The 21,914-nt window shown below is 38.9% G+C and overlaps 1 protein-coding gene across 16 annotated transcripts in view; it reads right to left on the bottom strand.

Annotated features, from left to right (window-relative positions):
• Positions 1-313: 313 nt before the first annotated feature.
• The window catches only part of CFAP20DC (CFAP20 domain containing), a 282,643-nt gene continuing 261,042 nt past the window's right edge, over positions 314-21,914 (bottom strand). For 8 of the 16 annotated variants that reach the window (XM_055259701.2, XM_055259703.2, XM_063630829.1 and 5 more), the window contains 2 exons: positions 12,062-12,156; positions 314-878 (listed from right to left, as the gene is read on the bottom strand). In XM_055259701.2, coding sequence (XP_055115676.2) covers positions 766-878; positions 12,062-12,156 — 208 coding nt within the window. In that variant the 3' untranslated portion in view covers positions 314-765. Of the gene's footprint in view, positions 879-5,516; positions 5,681-11,995; positions 12,157-12,381; positions 12,744-21,914 lie in introns of those variants that run through there. The other 8 variants (XM_063630825.1, XM_055259706.2, XM_063630824.1 and 5 more) reach the window with 5 other exon arrangements.

Genomic DNA, 21,914 nt, shown 5'->3' with positions numbered 1-21,914 from the left:
CACTGTGTTAGCCAGGATGGTCTCGATCTCCTGACCTCGTGATTCACCCGCCTCGACCTCCCAAGATTTTTTTTTTAAAAGAAAAATACAGTGCTAAGCAGCTTAAGTGATTAACAATGTTGTGATCTCTGGCAAACTCTGGATTAACTATAATGAAATGGAAATAGTGGGCCCAGTGCCAATAAAATGTGATCATGAAGTCTGACCAGTTCACAATGTTCCTTTTCCTAAGAGTCAAAGAGAAGGAAAGTATCATATAGGAATATTCTGGAAAAGAAAATGGGGTGAATGAAAAGAAGCAGTTTAAAAGCTATTCTTCTTACCATCATACTTTATTTTTAATACAAATGTCATAAAATAAAAGGCACCCAGGGATCTTTTAAACAAAAATACATTTTCTGTATATCAAGCCATCATTTACAGATTAACACTGTAAAAAATTTGAATGAATAACTCTTAATTTGTTTACATAAAATTATCTGAAATAAACAAAATTATATGTAGAATGAGAACAAACAAGAACCAATTCAAACTCCTAAAATCTTGCCTCTGTATTAATTTCTTCAGTTTCAAAATCATACTCATCAACAAAAGGAGTATAGGTATTCTTAACATGGAACATTATTTACAAAATGAATTCGTTTCTCTCAGTTACTGTTGGTTCTGTGGTTACCAAACACACAAGTTGTGGTGACTCCTTAAGTGACCCTGAACTGCTATTCTGCTCCAGCTGGGAGTGCCTGTTCTCTGCCCTGGCAGGAGGCATTATACCAACTCATAGTATTTCCCTGTTTGGGGGTCAAAGTAACAGTTCAGACAAGGGTCATACAACAAAGTCAGTATTTCCTCGTTCTCTTCCACACTGAGGTCTTCTTCACCTGTGGGGAAGGGGAACCACAGATACATTAGCTGTTGGCTTGGCCCGGAATCCTTAAACAAGGGCAACGAAGCAGGAATCACCATCTCTCCTGGGGGGTTTTCTTTATGCAGGTAGAAGGTTTAGGCCGGAAGGGAGGAGCACTGTGGAAGGGGTGAGACTCTAAACATGTGGTGCCAGGTGGAGAAGAAACACCAGTGACCAGAAGGACCAACTTTATGACAAAGGACAAGAAAAGCTGAGTGTGGAGAACTGGCAGCAGGGGAAGGAAGAAAGGGAGAGGGCCAACAGACTTAAGAGTTATGCTTATTAGGATTAGGAAACTTGCCAGGATCCAAAAGTAATTGTCACAGCTCTAAACTTCTTCATGGGCCAGAGCTGTACAAAATGCAAAACAGTGCAAACTAACTAATAAAATAGAAAACTTGATCTGCATTCAATCATCCTAAAAAGGCTACCAAACAAATATGAATTAAAATAATAGAACTATAAGATACATAGAACAGACAATATACACAGAAAACAAAATGTCAGGTGATTTGTAGTTTTATTAGTGGTAGGGGGGAAGTCTGTTCAGTTTTTTGGGGATACGAACATGGCTTGATGTTTTCTCTCGTGACAGCCATTTAGATGGAATGGACAGAGAGGACAACTGTCTAAGTCATGATCGAGGCCTGCTGGCTTCCAACAAATGACATGAAATGAAAAAAAAAAAAAAACTGTTCTACAAAGATGTTTCCTGAGCACCTTTTATGTGCCCAGTGTTGTGCTAAGTACTTTTGTATTCACAAGTGAGTGCATTCTGAGTACTTCTGAAAGTTCACGTAATGAGCTCAGGGACTGAGAGGTCAAGACCTTCCCAGCCAGAGAAGATCAGAGAGTAGGCTCAGGTAGAAAGAGGTGACTAAGACAACACTCCTCTCTCTTCAATAGCACAGGCTATTAAAGACCAAAACCAAACCAAAACCAAACCCCAAACCAAACCCAACTCTGAAGCTTTGGGCTATGTGCTCACCAGGGTGAACTTCAGAAGAGTTTGGATGGTGCGTATGGTGCAGGGCTCACTCATAATAGAGGTTCGATAAAAATGGAATGTTTCTTGAAGGTGTAAATAAAAGCCCATGATCTTAAGTGTCACTGCCCAGAGGAAGGGAAGGTGGTGGTGGTTGTGGGGTTCCATCTTACTCAGCCAAAATCAGACCAAGCTGGTGCCTGAACATTGTCAGGACATTGACAAACTGGAGTTAAGTCCAAGGGAGTGGTGCCTACATGGTGAAGTGGGGGTTTAAAACCGTACCACAGCTATTCCTTTGCCCACTCTTCTCCTAACCATCCAAAAACACATTTAGCGTGATCCTTCCATGAGCCGGACACTGAGTTAGGTGTTCAGGACATGATGACAAGAAACAATCCCTATTCTAATGGACTGTGCAGAGAAACAGGTGAAATGTGAAATCCGCTGATTCTTGTGAGTTGAGTGCAGTGCTAGCAGTCCTTAAAAGTGGAGTTCAACTGAGGAACGATTACATCTGCCGTGCTTGCTAATACCTCAATTGGTAGAACCCTTGATGGTTTAGAAAGCACTTTCTCATGTAGTAGTTCATTTGGCCCTCATGACCCTGTGGAATAGGCAGGACTTATCATGCCCATTTTATAGATGAAGAAACCAAGGTTCACAGAGTTGAACAGCTCACCTGAGGTTGGTTGGTGAGTTAGAGGCAGAGCTGGTGACAAACTCTCAGTTTCCAAAGTAAGAGTTCAGTGTTCTTTCTACCAGTCAGAGTACTTTGTACCAGTCTATTCAGTCAGACCCTGATTATGCTAAAAGAGTGGTGTAACATGTCTAATTGGGAGCTGTTACATTGAAGGAATTTAGACATAGAAAAGACTAATAAAAAATTTAAAGGTGTCCTACCTTTTAATAAGTCAGGTTTGGAAACAAAGAAATCTGATTTGTCATAGTTCAAAAATATTGTTAAAGACGAGAGAGTCCCTGGGGGAGGGCAGAGGCAAACAGTTTCGTAAGTCCAAAGGAAATGGGCTTGTTAACTCCAGAAAAGAGAAAGCTTGATGAGGTGACAGCAGCCCTTCTGGATTCAAGCATATGAAGGGTGGCATAGGAGTGAGAAGTTAAGAGAATCTGGGGTTCCAGGAGGAAGCCACAGGATCAACAGGTGGAAGCTAAGAGGAGCCATTTTTTGGGGGAGGCTTAGCACAGGGAAGAATTTTCTAAGCATTAGAGCTGACCAGCAAATGAAACATGTACTCTGGAAAGGGTGAAACAGAGAGTGGGGCAAACATTTGTGCAGAATTTTGTAGATGAACCCTGCTTAGAACAGGGGACCAGATCCAGTGATCCCTGTAGTGATTTTGATGAGCTTCTGTGACTCTGGGCTGCAGCAGTTTATATCTCTGAAGTATGAAAGGACTTTGCTAACAACCACATTAATAATGGTAGCTGACCTGAGCACCCTGCACAGTTTCTAACTAAGAACAGGAACTCAGAGAAGGAAGGCTGCATTTCCTTTATCTTCTTCTGTTGTCTTCGGAGTCCCCAGGGCCCTGCCTCTATCCTTGAGAGTATTCCTCAAATGGTCATTCCATATTGAAAATGACCCCCTTTAGATCACTTTTTCACATCAAAGGAGAGTATGTACATCCTCTATTTTCAGATATTCACTCCATTATGCCTTTAAAGTTTGGACTACTTGAGAGAAATGAATAAAATTAGTTTATCAATTAGTATCTGCTATGTGATTGAGCTGGGCATAGTCTAGTTGTGAATGTGACACAAACACATGAAACAAAAGCAGCTACTAACGATTAATGAGGAATTAAACTGGAAGGCTCTACTGCTGAGTGGCTAAGCTCACTCAAGGGCTCTAGAATCCAATACACTGGGGGCGAATGGAAGCTCGGCTGCTTACCGCCTGAAAGCCAGCTACAGATCATTTCACTTCATCGGACCTTGGTTTCCCTGTTTACAAAATGGGAATAAAAATGCCTATTTGGTGGAGTTTTGAGGAAGATTAAATTAGACACTGGTAATATGCATAACACAGCACACATAGTAGTTGTTTAATAAATGATAGTTACTATTAGGGATGATAATAAAATAAATCATGAACTATAGGCTATAACTTTCTTAGTGACTCAGGATGGAAGTACTGATAGAGCTTAAAGTGTGAAGAAAAGGCTTCATAGAGGCAGGAAGGATGATGTTTAGACGACGCAGTCAGACAAACTCAGGTCCAAATCCCATTTCTACCATATCACAGCTGTGGGATATTGGGAAATTCACTGCTCTGAGCCCCAGCTTCCTCATATGTAAAGTACAGATAATAACAGTACCTGTCATTGTTCCTATGAGGACTAAATAACACTCAACACACGTACACAGTAAGTACTCAGTAAATGTTATCACCATCATCATGGAAAACAGGATATGTGAGCCAGACACAAAAAGGGTTATGTACATTTATACCTTATTCCCTACCCGAAAACTGAATCTGTTTGATTTTTTTACAACCCCAAAACATAGTGTATTTGAAAGAAATAGAAAGACCCCCAATTAGTTTTATATAGAACATTATGATAAATTCATCTTTAAATAAAAAAACAGTTCTTATACCAAAAATTGTGTATTATTTCCAAAAGTAAAACTAATTTGTTCCATCAGGTGTAATGTTTAAATCACATACCCTGAGGTAAATGATTATGAGTGAAACCCTCAGGGAACTGCCACTGGGTTCTGTCTTACTCCATCAGCACGTCATGGGGAACTCTGACCTCTGGCACGTAAGAGTTATATGCTATATAATTATTCAGTGTATTCTGTGCCTATATTTGCAAAAAAGATACGTTTTTAAGCTGGTGCTATTAAATTAGAAAACAAAATATATTTACAACCAGTTGGGAATCTTTCAAGATGAAAACAACCATTGTAATGGCCATGGGTCTTTATCACCCATTTGCAAAGGGATCGAGGTAGATCCAATTCATTAGTATAGGTTTTGCTACATAATGCTTACAAACTGGAGCAATAACTGCGATATAAATGCATTCGTTCCAATACATATCACTACAGAACGGGACCCTTGCGCATTATAACCATGGGGACTAAGATAGGTTTTTCGGTGTTTTTAGTACCAAAGCTTCAAATGGATGAATTTTAAAACTACCAACAATGACATTCATACACAAATTGGGTGAGATTATGTATAATTTTATGTTGAAGTAAGTGCTTTAAACTTACATAAAAGGTTTTGTTTTCATTGTAACTTAATTTTCAAAGCCTCCAACTTACATCATTTTGCCATCATAATCCCTACGTAATGAAATTATAATATCGTTATGCAATTACCACTATGATGTCAAGCATTGGGAAATGTTTTGAAAGGTAATTATTGTGGATGGGTATGGGGTAATTTTCAATTATATTCTTGGATACAGCTGAGTTTGTTTTTCCTCAAAATGCTAAATTGCTCTATTTAAAGATTGGCTACAGAAACTCTAGAAGGACAAATTAACAAATAAAACCATTTTCTGCTACTAGACTAAGAGCATCTGGATAGGGGTCTAAATTACATTTTTTTCTCTTCTACACACAATAAAGCCATTTCTAGTGAAATAAAATTACCTTTCAGATAATAATCTATTTACAAACTTTCAGCCTCATCCACTTTGAAACTGGTTAACAGCAATAACAGAAGAAAAACCAATGGAGCCAGATCGAATACAGCAATACGGGCTGCCCTTCTCTCGGTAGATCAGCTCGGGGAAATAATCCCTCCAGTTCACCTTCTGAAAGTCAATTAATATAAATGTTTAATTATCTGTATTTAATGCATTTTAATTGTAGATAATAGAAAACCTACACACCCAAGATGTCTCTTCAAGCTTGAAAATAAATGATGTGGCACTAGTTTATCAGATTTAAAATCTCTGAATCAAGACATTGAACTTGACTTTCGATTTTCTGACACTGCCATCTACATTTTTTTTAAAGTTAATGTATTTTCTCTCCTACGGATCTTGAGAACTGATTGACTGTATTTTTATGTGCATACTAATACACTATTGTTTAAGCAATTCAACAGTGAGGGATCACCATTTGGAGCCAGTCAGCCTTAGGATCAACGAAGATGACATTTTAGATAAGATTCTGCTGAGTACTGGGTGCTTGCAAACTCTACCACCAACGTATCTCACAGTAGGGCAAAATTAATTCACACTAAAGTCTGAGAAAGTCCCCTGTGAACTGCTGAATTTTGGTTCTCAGCAAATATGTGCCCTCAAATGGGAGAAAGATAAATAACCAACAATGGAATGAAAACAATGAAATGCTACTTTCTTCCAATTAGAGGGCTATATTGTTTTTGAAAGGTAAGTAACATGGCATTTTTATAGTTCAGGTGTCATTTGGGCAATAGGTACATTACCCCTTTTGTAAAAACTGGTGGCTATATTTTACTTGGAAAATGCCATTTTAGGGAACACGTTGAAGAATTTGGATCATTAATTAGGAATTATTACAATTTAATTATTTCCAGGTAGTCTCTACTTATAAATATGCAGTGATTCAGATGTGCAGTTGTAACTATGTGGTTTACAACTCTAAACGCCCTTTCTTACATGTGAAGGAAGTGACCTCTCCAAGGTACTGAGCTCTGAAGCCAACAGAGCCCAGTCTCTTAGGAGCCTGATTTTAAGCAAGGTATCAACATTGAGCTATGGGAAAATGCATCCCAATTCCAGCAAGGAAAGCTGGGACCAGCCTTCTGGGTTGCACGTGGGGAATAGGTAGGTGGGGTGGTTCTGGAATAGGAGAAAGAGCCTAAGACACCTGCAATGTGTTTCGCTCTACTGGAGAGTTCACTTCTGGTGGCCCTGAAAAGAAGGCATCTCTTGATACTAATGAGGCACTGATTTCCCCCCTCTGTAATCACTTTCTGCAGAGAAGACTCCCCCAGGACCCTGAGAGCTATGTAAGAGAAAATATCACCCTACTCACAGGGCAAAGGGCGGGGTCTCTGCATTAAAGGAATGCTAGAAATACCAGGAATCATTTTATAATCTGAGAGTTGAGGTGGGGGTGCTATGGGTCTAAGAAGAGTACCAAGGTAAACACGATTTTAGCCAGAAAGCTTCAAGAAAATACAACTTCCTAAATCAAAAAAATCGCAGTGGATATTTCAGTCATGTGGTTCTTATCCACCTAAACAGGGATTCTGCAGTCACACTACAGTGTGGGATTGAAGGGTGTGGACACCCAGGTGAGACAGGCCTGGGTCACTGTCCTGATGCACACTCAGGGTCTGTGACCCAGGCTAGCCCCTTACCTCATCTGTAAAGTGGGAACATAATATAACCCCACACTAAGCAGTGTTGGGAGGAGGTATGAGGTAATGCACAGAAAAATTCCAAACAGTGCTGGGTACACAACGGTGCTTTATTAATGCTGGCTTATTATTTTCATATCACCAAAATTGCTCTTTTGGGAAAAGTCTCCTTTGCATCTGAAATAAATCTTCGAGGTACAAAAAAGATCAAAAGAACAGATCAAATCATTCTCATATTTCCTATGGCCAGTAGAGTCACTCATTCACTCATCAAATATTTATGGGGCATTTACTGTGTCCTAGAAGCCACACTAGGCACTGGGGGTACCGGAGTTGTTCAGCAACTTTTAGACTCAGAGTATTAGGTAAATGTCAAAGAATTATGTGGCAGTTAATAGGAGGGCAGTGAAAGAGTTCCTCTGCTGGAGAAGAGCAGGCAGCCAGATCCTAACCCCACTTTAGCCAGAGCAGAGCTTTCATCTCCTCCATACATGAGGATTCCTTCTTTCTGGTTAGCTGTGAGAAGCCATAAAATTTCTGTAAACTCTTTACTAGTAATGTGGATATTACATCTATAAAATAAGCATCTGCTACCTATTTATATCTCATGGGATATTAATCAACGTCCATATGGGAATATTCGGTGTGGCTTTGCCATAAAAAAGGTATAAGAATATTATTTTTATGAGACTCAGGCAACTCCCAAACTCCTTCTGAATGCCTTTCTTACTCAACATCTATGTAAACTGCAAGACAGGGCTATAGGCCTGAAGACAGAGGTTGTTATTATTCCATTTTGGAGCTGGTAAGCATGAATAATTTAAGGGTCATAAGTGTAAAGGAACAAATGTCAAAAACAAACTGACAACTATTCTTTGAGCAAAGTATGGTTCATTTTCAAAAGGTCATTTTAGTAGTTTTCTCAAATAAGTTCTGAAATCTTAACTTCCCGTTTTTACATTTCACACAAGCTCCAGGAAAACACATTTTAGTAAGTGTTAAGGGCCCCGTGTCCGATGGTAATTGATATTCAGCAAGTGTGTTACAGCCCAGGAGGAGCTGTGAAGAGCTGATCATTTCCCATCCAGTGGGATGTCAGAGATCCGAAGGCAGTGCTCTACCTGCTGGCCGGTTGTGCTGGAAACCGGGCTGTTCACGTGAAGGTGGCATTCATGCACTTGAGACATTCTGGCTGAGCAGAAACTGGCTGTGACACTAACTCCTACTGAATAAAGTAGGGACAGGAACCTCTGACTCAAGGGCCAGATATAACTCATGCATTTACTTTTGTATGGCCTGGGGCAAGTTTTCTAGAATTATGTATCAGGCAGAGTACATTTCCCTGCTGTTAAAATGCAGTAATTCCTCCAGCTGCAGAAATGCATCTTGGCCTCTCCATCTCTGATAGAGGTATGATGGCTCAGCACATCACTGCACTGCTCTAAGTCCCAATGTAACCATGTGGAAGATGGGATAATAATAGCACCCACACCTCACTAGGCTATTGTGAGAATTCAAGTGCACATGTAGGCCCAGAACACAGGAAGATTAAATAAATAGCTATTATTATTTATATCTTAGAAGTCCAAAGGTGGGCGATACCTTTCCCTGTGAATGAGTCCTCAGGCACCACATTCACACCTCAAGTGAAATAGTTCTGTAGAAAGGGCACTGATGTGGGGGAAGCCTGGGCCCTAATCCCAGTTAGGGCTCTGACTGGGCATTTGATCTTGGTCAAGTCATTTACCTCTTTAGGCAAATTGAGGGGTTGGACCACATCAGTGTTTTTAACTGGTTCATCAGAGCCCCAGGGCAGGATTCTGAGATCCTAACCCCCACTTTAGCCAGAGCAGAGCTTTTATCTCTTCCATACATGAGGAATCCACATGAGATTTCACTTGAAAGAAAAGTTGTTACTGCTTATGAATAAAGTTTAAGAGCCACGGCATAAGGTGATCTATAACTCTTTAACTGCCAAAATGTATGGGTCAAAGTTCAATATTCTCATAATTAAATTTTAGAAATATACCAAATATACCAAAAAAATTGGAATGGGGGAAAATTGAAAGTCAGATTTCAATGAATTGCTCTACTTTTTCCCCCCACGTTTGTAATAAAAAAAAGGATGAGTTAAAGAGTATTTCCCACCCTCCTTTCCTCCCTTTATTCCTTCTCTTCTCCTTTCTAATGAGAACATAGAGAATCTAATATATGCCGGAACTTGCACAGGGCACCAAGGATCCGGGAGTGAGCAAACTGACAGTCTCCTAAAAACTCAGAGGCTACTTAGGAGGAAAGACAATAAACAAGTAGACGAATCGGAATTTACAAACTGTGGAAAGGCAGATCATGTTAGAAGGTGAAGTGAGGGAACACAGTGAGTGGCAGACTGATCTACTTAGGTAAGACTGTCTGGGAAGGCCTTTAAGAAGATAAGCAACATGCAAATACCCCGGCCCAGCAGTTCCATATCCAATGATCCTGCCCTTCATTCAGCTGTTCACTCCGTTGGCCTTGCCTTAGATCTGGTCAACTGTGGCTACCCATCATTTCTAACAAGCATGGGTGGGAGGAGAGGAGGGCAGGCTCAGGGCTGACAGGTGACCAGAGGTATCTCTCTGTTTTTTAAAGAACTTAGCCACAGAGCCCTTGAGATATTTAATTAATGCTTTTCCTGTAGATCAGAAACTCTTAATGGAAAAATAGTTCAACTCCTCGTTTTATATAGACATATATTTTTAGTAGGTAATCTACTTACCCAGTTCAAAATCCACAAAGGATAAAAATATAATGGCTGGGCTCTGGGGCCAGGCTGCTTGGGTTCAAATCCTAACTTTGTGACTCAGTAGTTGTGGGACCTTGGGCAAGTCATTTGAGAACTTTGTGTCTCAGTTTCCTCAGCTGTAACACACACACACACACACACACACACACACACACACACACACACACACACACACACAATTTCCTCCTGGTGGTGGTGTGACGGCTAAATGTAATGATTTGGTGTCTGGCATAAAGTAAGTGCTAAATGAATGGTGTCGTGCAACAAGAACCCAGGAAGGGTTCCAGACTGCTCACATCCATACTTCCCTTCCACTTCCGATGATATAAACTGGAAACTTGAGCCCATAATTTTTCTTTGACACTTTAGCAGAACAAATGGAAACACTATCTCAGCATACTGGTAAGTATGGACTGTCTTATGCTGCCTAAAACTATGCAATTAACATGCCATTAACCAAATAGGAAACACTGTTTTTTGATGGTGTTAATTAACTACAAACCACTCGAGCTTATCAGAAAAGGGGAAGATGAGTAAATAGAAAATGCTTGTTTTTGGAGGCATTAATCAACTACAAACCACCCAAGCATATGAGAAAAGGGCCAGGGGACAGCTGATAAAAATCCAGGGTGACAGGCAGAAGGGATGCTTGATCTGGATAACATTGGCCAGCACATTTCTAAAATTCTCTGAATTTGCCCTCAATGGAAGTTCTGTTTAGCTTCAACATAACTGAGCTCCTGCTGTCAGAACCGGGCTTGGCAATGGTGACTTTAAGACATCCTTCCAGCTGTTTCTCGCTAGTATATATCTTGGGTGCCTTTGCTCAAGGACCACGCTCTCAGTTCCTGTGGCTTATTTAGGACACATAACATAACACATTATTTGTTCCCTCACAGCAAGGTCTCCTCCTGACAGCCAAGATTCTATTTTTCTGTCATAAGTAATTATAAATGCACACCTCCAAAAAGATTCCCAATTTGAGGGGCATAATCTATTTTAGATAGTAAATCACAGAGACATCTCCATCCCTTGGGTGGCCAAAACGTATAACTCAGATATATGGGCTCTCACTCTGAATTCTCCATACCTGAAGAAAAATGCGATGCTCTACTTTTTTCCCTGGGGCAGTTAGGGAAAAAAAAACTTGGCACTTTTGTTGGAGCAATTTATATTGGTTTCATTTCCACTTTTTTTAAAGCTTCAGATATAACATTTCCATCTTCAAAATTCAACCCAGTAAACTGTCTGAGGGAGCCCCACTCTGAGGTTATTTGTCATTCCAATTATGCACTTGAGATTACCCCATGCCTCTGCCATCTCAACTCCTCAGTTTTCACCAGAGATTCTCTTATGTTCCTCCACCATGCACACCTGACAGTCAAGTTCCCTGCTCACAACCAGAAACTAATGGTTCATCTTTATGACTCATGCCAACCAAATGAACACCTGGCAAATTTTCATTCCTGGTTCCTTCTGATTTTTATCTTACTAATACCTATCGTAGCTACGTGACAACTTCTGCTTTAATGCAAAGGTTGTATCTTTGCATTCATGGCAACAGGTATCTGAGTGATGTTGAAATATCGTGTCTGCTGTATAATAATGCCAACAGCTGGTATTTGGTAGGCACTATTCTAAGTGCTTCATATACAGCACCTCATTGAATCTTCACAAGAACAATCGGGGGGGGGCATTATTATTCGTATTATTTTATAGATGTAGTAATCAAAATTCATAAAGGTCACACAGTGGGAATTGGTAGCACTGAAATTCAGATGAAGGTCAATTTGACATCCAAACCATATTCTTATACCTTAAACTATATTTTGCCTTGGTATTAACCTTTAGAAGAACAAGGGAAATTTCTTTCATCTTCTTTTTAGTTGTAAAGAACCCATTATTCTAAAAAATGAGGCTCAGGTTACCTCATTTAGGTTGTATAAGACTAAGTGATCAACGTTTAATAAAAACAGTGGCATCTCAAAGTGATGGATTCTCTCTATTTATGGTAAATTATTTTTATTTTCTTATGCATATCATTTTTCATATTCCCACCTTGAACACTCAAACTTTCAGAAGAATCTGGACGCTGCTCAGCTGGCTGTTGACTGGGAGGAACAATTGGTGGGCTCAACATATTTAACCAGTCCCTAAAAAGAAAACAAAGTGAATGAGCATGTCTGGAATTCCATATATAGATTTTAGGTTTCCCACGGATTTTCAGTTCCCTGGGGCTTCCACAAAGAAACACTTTTTCCTCCTTCATATTTCAGAAAGACAGATGTCCAGATATCAAAATCCAGTTTTGTAAATTGGTTAATATGGAGTCAATCACTTAACCAGCCAATTTGAGAAATACTTCAACTAAATGAATATTCCTCTCAAAAGTTTATTATTGTTGCCATTAAATTACAGCAGAGTTCTTTTCACATAAGAAATTATTTCAATAACTCAGAGGAAACGTAGCTGAGATGAAGCTCCGTATGAGCTTTGGGTAAGAAAGCCTGACAAAGTCACATGCCACATGTCATGGATGGTCACACTCCACAAGGTGACTCAGAACTGAAGTCAGTCTTGGAGCTGCCATGGACCCCAGCAGTGGTGGGAGTCAGTCTCTCTTAATTCAGGGCTTTCGAGCAGTGAAAGCAAAGGAATGGGGAGTGAGGGCATCTCCTCATCTCTTTACTTTCCTTCCTACTGCACTCTTCCCCAGTCTCTTTCTTCCTCTCGTAGATACCTGGGGGGTACAATTCAAGCTGGTGACATCCAGAAGGCTTGAGTCACTGCACGTTCTACTTCAAGCCCTTCTCATCTCTAAACTTACCACTGAGCTTCATTAGTGGTAAGGAGCAGGCAGGAGGATGTAAGAGATTTTCCAATGTGAATTCTATTTCTTGCACTGCTATTAGTGCCCTTTATCATTTACCTTATTCTTCTCAATAGAAGTGCATCTTTATAACTAAATAATTTCTTTCTAAATTTCTGTACTTCCTATGGTATTAATCTACAATGGGAGACAGTCCTAGACAACAGCTAAGAGCACTGGCTCTGCAGGCCAATTCCAGCTCCGTGCTTCCTACGGTAAGAACTCGGCCACGTCACTTAGCATTGCTAAGCTTCATGTGTGAAAAGGAGATAATACCAAAAGAGTTGAGTGTTGGGATTAAACAGAAAAAAACTGAAGAAAAACATTTGGTGTGAATATGGGTACAGAATTAGCACTCAATAAATTTCAGCTTTGACCACTATCATCTTCATTATCAATGAAGATCATGGTGTGGACTTACCTTCAATGATAAATAAACCAAGGTAGAAATGGACTTTGTTGGAACTAAACCAGTAAAGGATGGTAGAATGATTAACAGTCTATACAAAAGAGATTTCCCTTACAAACTATTTGCTTTTCCAGCATAAAAAGCATATTAATGTCAAAATTACCTAATTCCTACTTATAATATTCTACAATACTTTCAGTCACTGCTCACCATAGCTATCACTAGATTATGGCTGGTGAAATAAGCAAGGTGAGCATGCTGTGTAATTGAATTTCATAATAACACATTAAGGGCATCAGAAAGGATTTGTCACAGATTTCCAAGCTAATGGGGCATTTTCTGATAAGCACTGTTCATTTAGGCTACTTAATTATAGCAGACCAAAAAATTCCTGCACTACAGGAAATTATAAGGTCATATACAAATTACCACCCCAGTGACCTCATTACTCAATAAGGGTGATGAAGAACAAGCATGAACAGGAGAAAATAATGTTATCACATCATGACACCCCCAGCTACAAATCAGAAACTGTATAATCGCAGTAGGAGCTACCCCAGGGGTGAAAGTGTAGGTGGGAGTTGTGTGAATGTTACGAAATGTAAGACACCCACTTCTTAGGTCAATAATTTGATCAATGTTTTTCTTTTCAGCAGTAGCTATGAAAAGTAGAGTGCTCTTCTTTTTGTGATTAAACAAATTTTAATTTATAGAAAAGTTGCAAGAAGAGTATAAAGAACTACTGTATATCCTTCACCCAGTTTCCCCACCTTTAACATTTTATCATATTTGCTCTCTCTCTCTTCATCTACGTATCTACTGACCTACCTATATACATCTAAACAGGAATCAGTATCCTTCACCCAGTTTCCCCACCTTTAACATTTTATCATATTTGCTCTCTATCTCTTCATCTACCTATCTACTGACCTACCTATATATATCTAAACAGGAATCAGTATCCTTCACCCAGTTTCCCCACCTTTAACATTTTATCATATTTGCTCTCTATCTCTTCATCTACCTATCTACTGACCTACCTATATATATCTAAACAGGAATCAGCAAACTATGGCCCATGGGCCAAGTGCCTGTTTGTGTCTAGCTTGCAAACTAAGAATGGTTTTTACATTTTTAAATGGTTAAAAAAATTAAAATAATGTTTCATGACAGATGAAAATCATATAAAATTCAAAATTCAGTGTCCATAAATAAAAACGTATGGGAATACAGCCATGTTTGTCTATGGCTGCTGTTGTGCTACACTGGCAGAGTTAAGTAATTTATTATCTGCTCCTTTACTGAAAACATCTGATGATCCCTGACCTCTGTAACTGTGCACTCCCATTGGTTCCTCTAATACTAATCCAGTACCACTGGTTCATTCACATCTTTCTTCTTCCCGTATTTGTAACCCCCTTCTGACAGTGAGGAAACTGGCCCTCAGTATCCTCAAGATATTTACTTACTTCCTGAATTATGGAAGTTACTGAAAGTAGCTTCAGAATTGCCAGTCAAAACAAACAAGAAATACGTACCCTAAACCTACTCTCTCAAGTTCTCGGTTTGCTTACAGATATTTTTCTTCTTTGGTTAAAATGCCATATTCAAAACTGACTCGGGTTCTTTTTTCCCCATCTTCAATGTGAGTATATTAGTTATTCGAAATACAACGAAAGTCATTTGCTTCCTTTTGTGTTACATTTTAGGCTTTTTTTCTCCTTTCTTGTTCATTTTTATTACTTTTGTTGTCGTTTTGGATTACACACAACATTAACAATCCAAAGTCAAAACTACAGAAGGGCATATTTGGGGTAAGAGTCACATCCTCCTATCTCTTCCTGTTTGTTCCCATCCCCTCATAATTTCTACTCTATTCCTACCCTCGCCTCTAGAGGTAATAAATTTCATTAGTTCTGGTGTTGCCTTTCTGTGTTTCATTTTGCAAAAACTGAACAGATACGTGTCTGTTTTTTATTCCCTTTCTTATGCAAAAGGTAGCATATTATAGTACTCCTTTGTACTTTTATCTTTTCAGCTTATAATTTATCCTGGAAATCATTCCATACCAGTTCATGGAGAGATTCCTCAACCTTTTTTTACAGCAGCATAATACGTTACCCTATGGAGGTACTATCATTCATTTCACCCTCTTCTATGTTTGAGCATGTTTTCAATGTTTTGCAATGATTGCAATGAACACTTCAATGAATAACCTTGGGCATGTCTATTTTTGTACACTTAGAGGTAAATCCTGAAAAGGTAAATTTCTAAAAGTGGGATTCCTGGAACAAAAGGTAAATGTATACTTGTCTTTGTTAGATACTGGCAAATTCCCTTCACAAGGGTTGAACCTGCCTTCTTTCTCACCAGCAATGTATGAGAATGCTGATTTCCCGAGAGCAACTTAGAGGAATATGTTGTCAAGTATTTTAATGCTTTCTGATCTGAGAGGTGAGAATTGATACTTTAAAGTAGGCTTGATTTGAATTTGTTCTCATTATACGTGGAGTTGACTGTATTTTCATATATTTAAGGGCGTTTATTTAATACACGTGTACATACATATATACACACACACATAGATTATGCATGTGCCATATATATGCTTGTTCACATCTTTTGCCCTTTCTTCTATCAGATTTTTTATCTTTCCCTCACTTTATAGTTTGTCTTTGTTTATGGTGGTTTTTCTTTGTGCCATACAAAAGGTTTTATTTTTATGTAGTCAAAGGTATCAGCCATTTAAAAAAAATTGTCTCTGTATTTTGGGTCATTTTTATAAAGCCTTTCCCTACAACCAAGTTCTGTAGAAATTCACCCATGTTTTCTTTCATTTACTTAAATGGATCCATTTTTCACAATTAGATTTCTGGTCCATTTTTAGTTTATTCTGGTATATGGTGTGAGTTTGTTCTGGTATAAGGTATATCTAATTTTACCTCTTTAAAAAAACTATAGAGTTATTTTGACGAGTAATGTTATTTTAACACACATTTAGAAGATTTTATACAATTATGAAATTTTTAATCGAAGCAACTAACTCATTTGTTTAGCTTTTTACTAAGTAAGCATTTAAAAAGTATAATGTAAAAGAAAGGTTTCTATTTTAACTAAAATATAAAAAACTTTGGGCTAAACAAAATCAGACAGGATTTTTCTTGCAGGACTTTTCAGAGCTTTTTTTTTTTTAGTTTCAAGCATTTATTTTATATATATGTATAGCATTTTATTTTATCTATATAAAATAAAAAATTATGTATGTATGTATGTATATGTGTGTATAGTATATACATGTATATACACTATATACATACATGTATATATACATGTATATACACATACATACGTATACATATACAGACACACACATATATATACAATTTCCAAACAGGCTTTACTAAGCCCCCTGAGGTCTCATGACACAGTAGAAAATCATGATTTAGTAGAAAGAGCATGGTCGTAGGAATCCAGTAGATCAGTAGACCTGAGTTAGAGTCCCAAATTTGCCACTTTCCATCTGTATGGCCTCAGGCAAGTTACTTAACCTTTCTGTGTCTCTGTTTCTTTTTTTTTTTTTTTGGGGTTTTTTTATTATTATAATTTAGGTTTTAGGGTACATGTGCACAATGTGCAGGTTTGTTACATATGTATCCATGTGCCATGTTGTTTTGCTGCACCCATTAACTCGTCATTTAGCATTAGGTATATCTCCTAATGCTGTCCCTCCCCCCTCCCCCCACCCCACAACAGTCCCCTGAGTGTGACGTTCCCCTTCCTGTGTCCATGAGTTCTCATTGTCCAATTCCCACCTATGAGTGAGAACATGCGGTGTTTGGTTTTTTTGTCCTTGCGATAGTTTACTGAGAATGATGATTCCCAGTTTCATCCATGTCCCTGCAAAGGACATGAACTCATCATTTTTTATGGCTGCATAGTATTCCATGGTGTATATGTGCCACATTTTCTTAATACAGTCTATTGTTGTTGGACATTTGGGTTGGTTCCAAGTCTTTGCTATTGTGAATAGTGCCGCAATAAACATACGTGTGCATGTGTCTTTATAGCAGCATGATTTATAGTCCTTTGGGTATATACCCAGTAATGGGATGGCTGGGTCAAATGGTATTTGTAGTTCTAGATCCCTGAGGAATCGCCACACTGACTTCCACAATGGTTGAACTAGTTTACAGTCCCACCAACAGTGTAAAAGTGTTCCTATTTCTCCACATCCTCTCCAGCACCTGTTGTTTCCTGACTTTTGAATGATGGCCATTCTAACTGGTGTGAGATGGCATCTCACTGTGGTTTTGATTTGCATTTCTCTGATGGCCAGTGATGATGAGCATTTTTTCATGTGTTTTTTGGCTGCATAAATGTCTTCTTTTGAAAAGTGTCTGTTCATGTCCTTTGCCCACTTTTTGATGGGGTTGTTTGTTTTTTTCTTGTAAATTTGTTGGAGTTCATTGTAGATTCTGGATATTAGCCCTCTGTTAGATGAGTAGGTTGCAAAAATTTTCTCCCATTCTGTAGGTTGCCTGTTCACTCTGATGGTAGTTTCTTTTGCTGTGCAGAAGCTCTTTAGTTTAATTAGATCCCATTTGTCAATTTTGGCTTTTGTTGCCATTGCTTTTGGTGTTTTAGACATGAAGTCCTTGCCCACGCCTATGTCCTGAATGGTATTGCCTAGGTTTTCTTGTAGGATTTTCATGGTTTTAGGTCTAACATTTAAGTCTTTAATCCATCTTGAATTAATTTTTGTATAAGGTGTAAGGAAGGGATCCAGTTTCAGCTTTCTACATATGGCTAGCCAGTTTTCCCAGCACCATTTATTAAATAGGGAATCCTTTCCCCATTCCTTGTTTTTGTCAGGTTTGTCAAAGATCAGATAGTTGTAGATATGCGGCATTATTTCTGAGGGCTCTGTTCTGTTCCCTTGATCTATGTCTCTGTTGTGGTACCAGTACCATGCTGTTTTGGTTACTGTAGCCTTGTAGTATAGTTTGAAGTCAGGTAGCGTGATGCCTCCAGCTTTGTTCTTTTGGCTTAGGATTGACTTGGCGATGCGGGCTCTTTTTTGGTTCCATATGAACTTTAAAGTAGTTTTTTCCAATTCTGTGAAGAAAGTAATTGGTAGCTTGATGGGGATGGCATTGAATCTATAAATTACCTTGGGCAGTATGGCCATTTTCACGATATTGATTCTTCCAACCCATGAGCATGGAATGTTCTTCCATTTGTTTGTATCCTCTTTTATTTCACTGAGCAGTGGTTTGTAGTTCTCCTTGAAGAGGTCCTTCACATCCCTTGTAAGTTGGATTCCTAGGTATTTTATTCTCTTTGAAGCAATTGTGAATGGGAGTTCACTCATGATTTGGCTCTCTGTTTGTCTGTGATTGGTGTACAAGAATGCTTGTGATTTTTGTACATTGATTTTTGTATCCTGAGACTTTGCTGAAGTTGCTAATCAGCTTAAGGAGATTTTGGGCTGAGACAATGGGGTTTTCTAGATATACAATCATGTCATCTGCAAACAGGGATGATTTGACTTCCTCTTTTCCTAATTGAATACCCTTTATTTCCTTCTCCTGCCTGATTGCCCTGGCCAGAACTTCCAACTCTATGTTGAATAGGAGTGGTGAGAGAGGGCATCCCTGTCTTGTGCCAGTTTTCAAAGGGAATGCTTCCAGTTTTTGCCCATTCAGTATGATATTGGCTGTGGGTTTGTCATAGATAGCTCTTATTATTTTGAGATACGTCCAATCAATACCTAATTTATTGAGAGTTGTTAGAATGAAGGGTTGTTGAATTTTGTCAAAGGCCTTTTCTGCATCTATTGAGATAATCATGTGGTTTTTGTCTTTGGTTCTGTTTATATGCTGGATTACATTTATTGATTTGCGTATGTTGAACCAGCCTTGCATCCTAGGGATGAAGCCCACTTGATTATGGTGGATAAGCTTTTTGATGTGTTGCTGGATTCGGTTTGCCAGTATTTTATTGAGGATTTTTGCATTGACGTTCATCAGGGATATTGGTCTAAAATTCTCTTTTTTTGTTGTGTGTCTGCCAGGCTTTGGTATCAGGATGATGCTGGCCTCATTAAATGAGTTAGGGAGGATTCTGTCTTTTTCTATTGATCAGAATAGTTTCAGAAGGAATGGTACCAGCTCCTCCTGGTACCTCTGGTAGAATTCGGCTGTGAATCCATCTGGTCCTGGACTTTTTTTGGTTGGTAAGCTATTAATTATTGCCTCAATTTCAAAGCCTGTTATTGGTCTATTCAGAGATTCAACTTCTTCCTGGTTTAGTCTTGGGAGGGTGTATGTGTCCGGGAATTTATCCATTTCTTCTAGATTTTCCAGTTTATTTGCGTAGAGGTGTTTATAGTATTCTCTGATGGTAGTTCGTATTTCTGTGGGATCGGTGGTGATATACCCTTTATCATTTTTTATTGCGCCTATTTGATTCTTCTCTCTTTTCCTCTTTATTAGTCTTGCTAGTGGTCTGTCAATTTTGTTAATCTTTTCAAAAAACCAGCTCCTGGATTCACTGATTTTTTTGAAGGGTTTTTTGTGTCTCTATTTCCTTCAGTTCTGCTCTGATCTTAGTTATTTCTTGCCTTCTGCTAGCTTTTGAATGTGTTTGCTCTTGCTTCTCTAGTTCTTTTAATTGTGATGTTAGGGTGTCAATTTTAGATCTTTCCTGCTTTCTCTTGTGGGCATTTAGTGCCATAAATTTCCCTCTAAACACTGCTTTGAATGTGTCCCAGAGATTCTGGTATGTTGTGTCTTTGTTCTCGTTGGTTTCAAAGAACATCTTTATTTCTGCCTTCATTTCGTTATGTACTCAGTAGTCATTCAGGAGCAGGTTGTTCAGTTTCCATGTAGTTGAGCGGTTTTGAATGAGTTTCTTAAAACTGAGTTCTAGTTTGATTGCACTGTGGTCTGAGAGACAGTTTGTTATAATTTCTGTTCTTTTACATTTGCTGAGGAGTGCTTTACTTCCAACTATGTGGTCAATTTTGGAATAGGTGTGGTGTGGTGCTGAAAAGAATGTACCTTCTGTTGATTTGGGGTGGAGAGTTCTGTAGATGTCTATTAGCTCCGCTTGGTGCACAGCTGAGTTCAATTCCTGGATATCCTTGTTAACTTCCTGTCTCGTGGATCTGTCTAATGTTGACAGTGGGGTGTTAAAGTCTCCCATTATTATTGTGTGGGAGTCAAAGTCTCTTTGTAGGTCTCTAAGGACTTGCTTTATGAATTTGAGTGCTCCTGTATTGGGTGCATATATATTTAGGATAGTTAGCTCTTCTTGTTGAATTGCTCCCTTTACCATTATGTAATGGCCTTCTTTGTTTCTTTTGATCTTTGTTGGTTTAAAGTCTGTTTTATCAGAGACTAGGATTGCAACCCCTGCCTTTTTTCATTTTCCACTTGCTTGGTAGATCTTCCTCCATCCCTTTATTGTGAGCCTATGTGTGTCTCTGCACGTGAGGTGGGTTTCCTGAATACAGCACACCGATGGGTCTTGACTCTTTATCCAATTTGCCAGTCTGTGTCTTTTAATTGGAGCCTTTAGCCCATTTACATTTAAGGTTAAAATTGTTATGTGGAATTCAATCCCGTCGTTATGATTTTAGCTAGTTATTTTGCTCGTTAATTGATGCAGTTTCTTCCTAGCCTCGATGGTCTTTACAATTTGGCATGTTTTTGCAGTGGCTGGTACCGGTTGTTCCTTTCCATGTTTAGTGCTTCCTTTAGGAGCTCTTTTAGGGCAGGCCTGGTGGTGACAAAATCTCTCAGCATTTGCTTGTCTGTAAAGGATTTTCTTTCTCCTTCGCTTATGAAGCTTAGCTTGGCTGGATATGAAATTCTGGGTTGAAAATTCTTTTCTTTAAGAATGTTGAATATTGGCCCCCACTCTCTTCTGGCTTGTAGAGTTTCTGCCGAGAGATCAGCTGTTAGTCTGATGGGCTTCCCTTTGTGGTAACCTGTCCTTTCTCTCCAGCTGCCGTTAACATTTTTTCCTTTATTTCAACTTTGGTGAATTTGACAATTGTGTGTCTTGGAGTTGCTGTTCTTGAGGAGTATCTTTGTGGTGTTCTTCGTATTTCCTGAATTTGAATGTTGCCTTGCTAGATTGGGGAAGTTCTCCTGGATAATATCCTGCAGAGTGTTTTCCAACTTGGTTCCATTCTCCCCGTCACTTTCAGGTACACCAATCAGACGTAGATTTGGTCTTTTCACATAGTCCCATATTTCTTGGAGGCTTTGTTCATTTCTTTTTATTCTTTTTTCTCTAAACTTCTCTTCTTGCTTCATTTCATTCATTTGATCTTCCACAACTGATACCCTTTCTTCCAGTTGATCAAATCAGCTACTGAGGCTTGTGCATTAGTCATGTAGTTCTTGTGCCATGGTTTTCAGTTCCATGAGGTCCTTTAAGGACTTCTCTACATTGGTTATTCCAGTTAGCCATTCGTCTAATTTTTTTTCAAGGTTTTTAACTTCTTTGTCATGGGTTTGAACTTCCTCCTTTAGCTCAGAGTAGTTTGATTGTCTGAAGCCTTCTTCTCTTAACTCGTCAAAGTCATTCTTGGTCCAGCTTTTTTCTGTTGCTGGTGAGGAGCT

This window comes from Symphalangus syndactylus, chromosome 21 (genome assembly GCF_028878055.3).
Source record: "Symphalangus syndactylus isolate Jambi chromosome 21, NHGRI_mSymSyn1-v2.1_pri, whole genome shotgun sequence".
Lineage (NCBI taxonomy): Eukaryota > Metazoa > Chordata > Mammalia > Primates > Hylobatidae > Symphalangus > Symphalangus syndactylus.
This window is presented reverse-complemented; position numbering and strand designations above follow the sequence as displayed.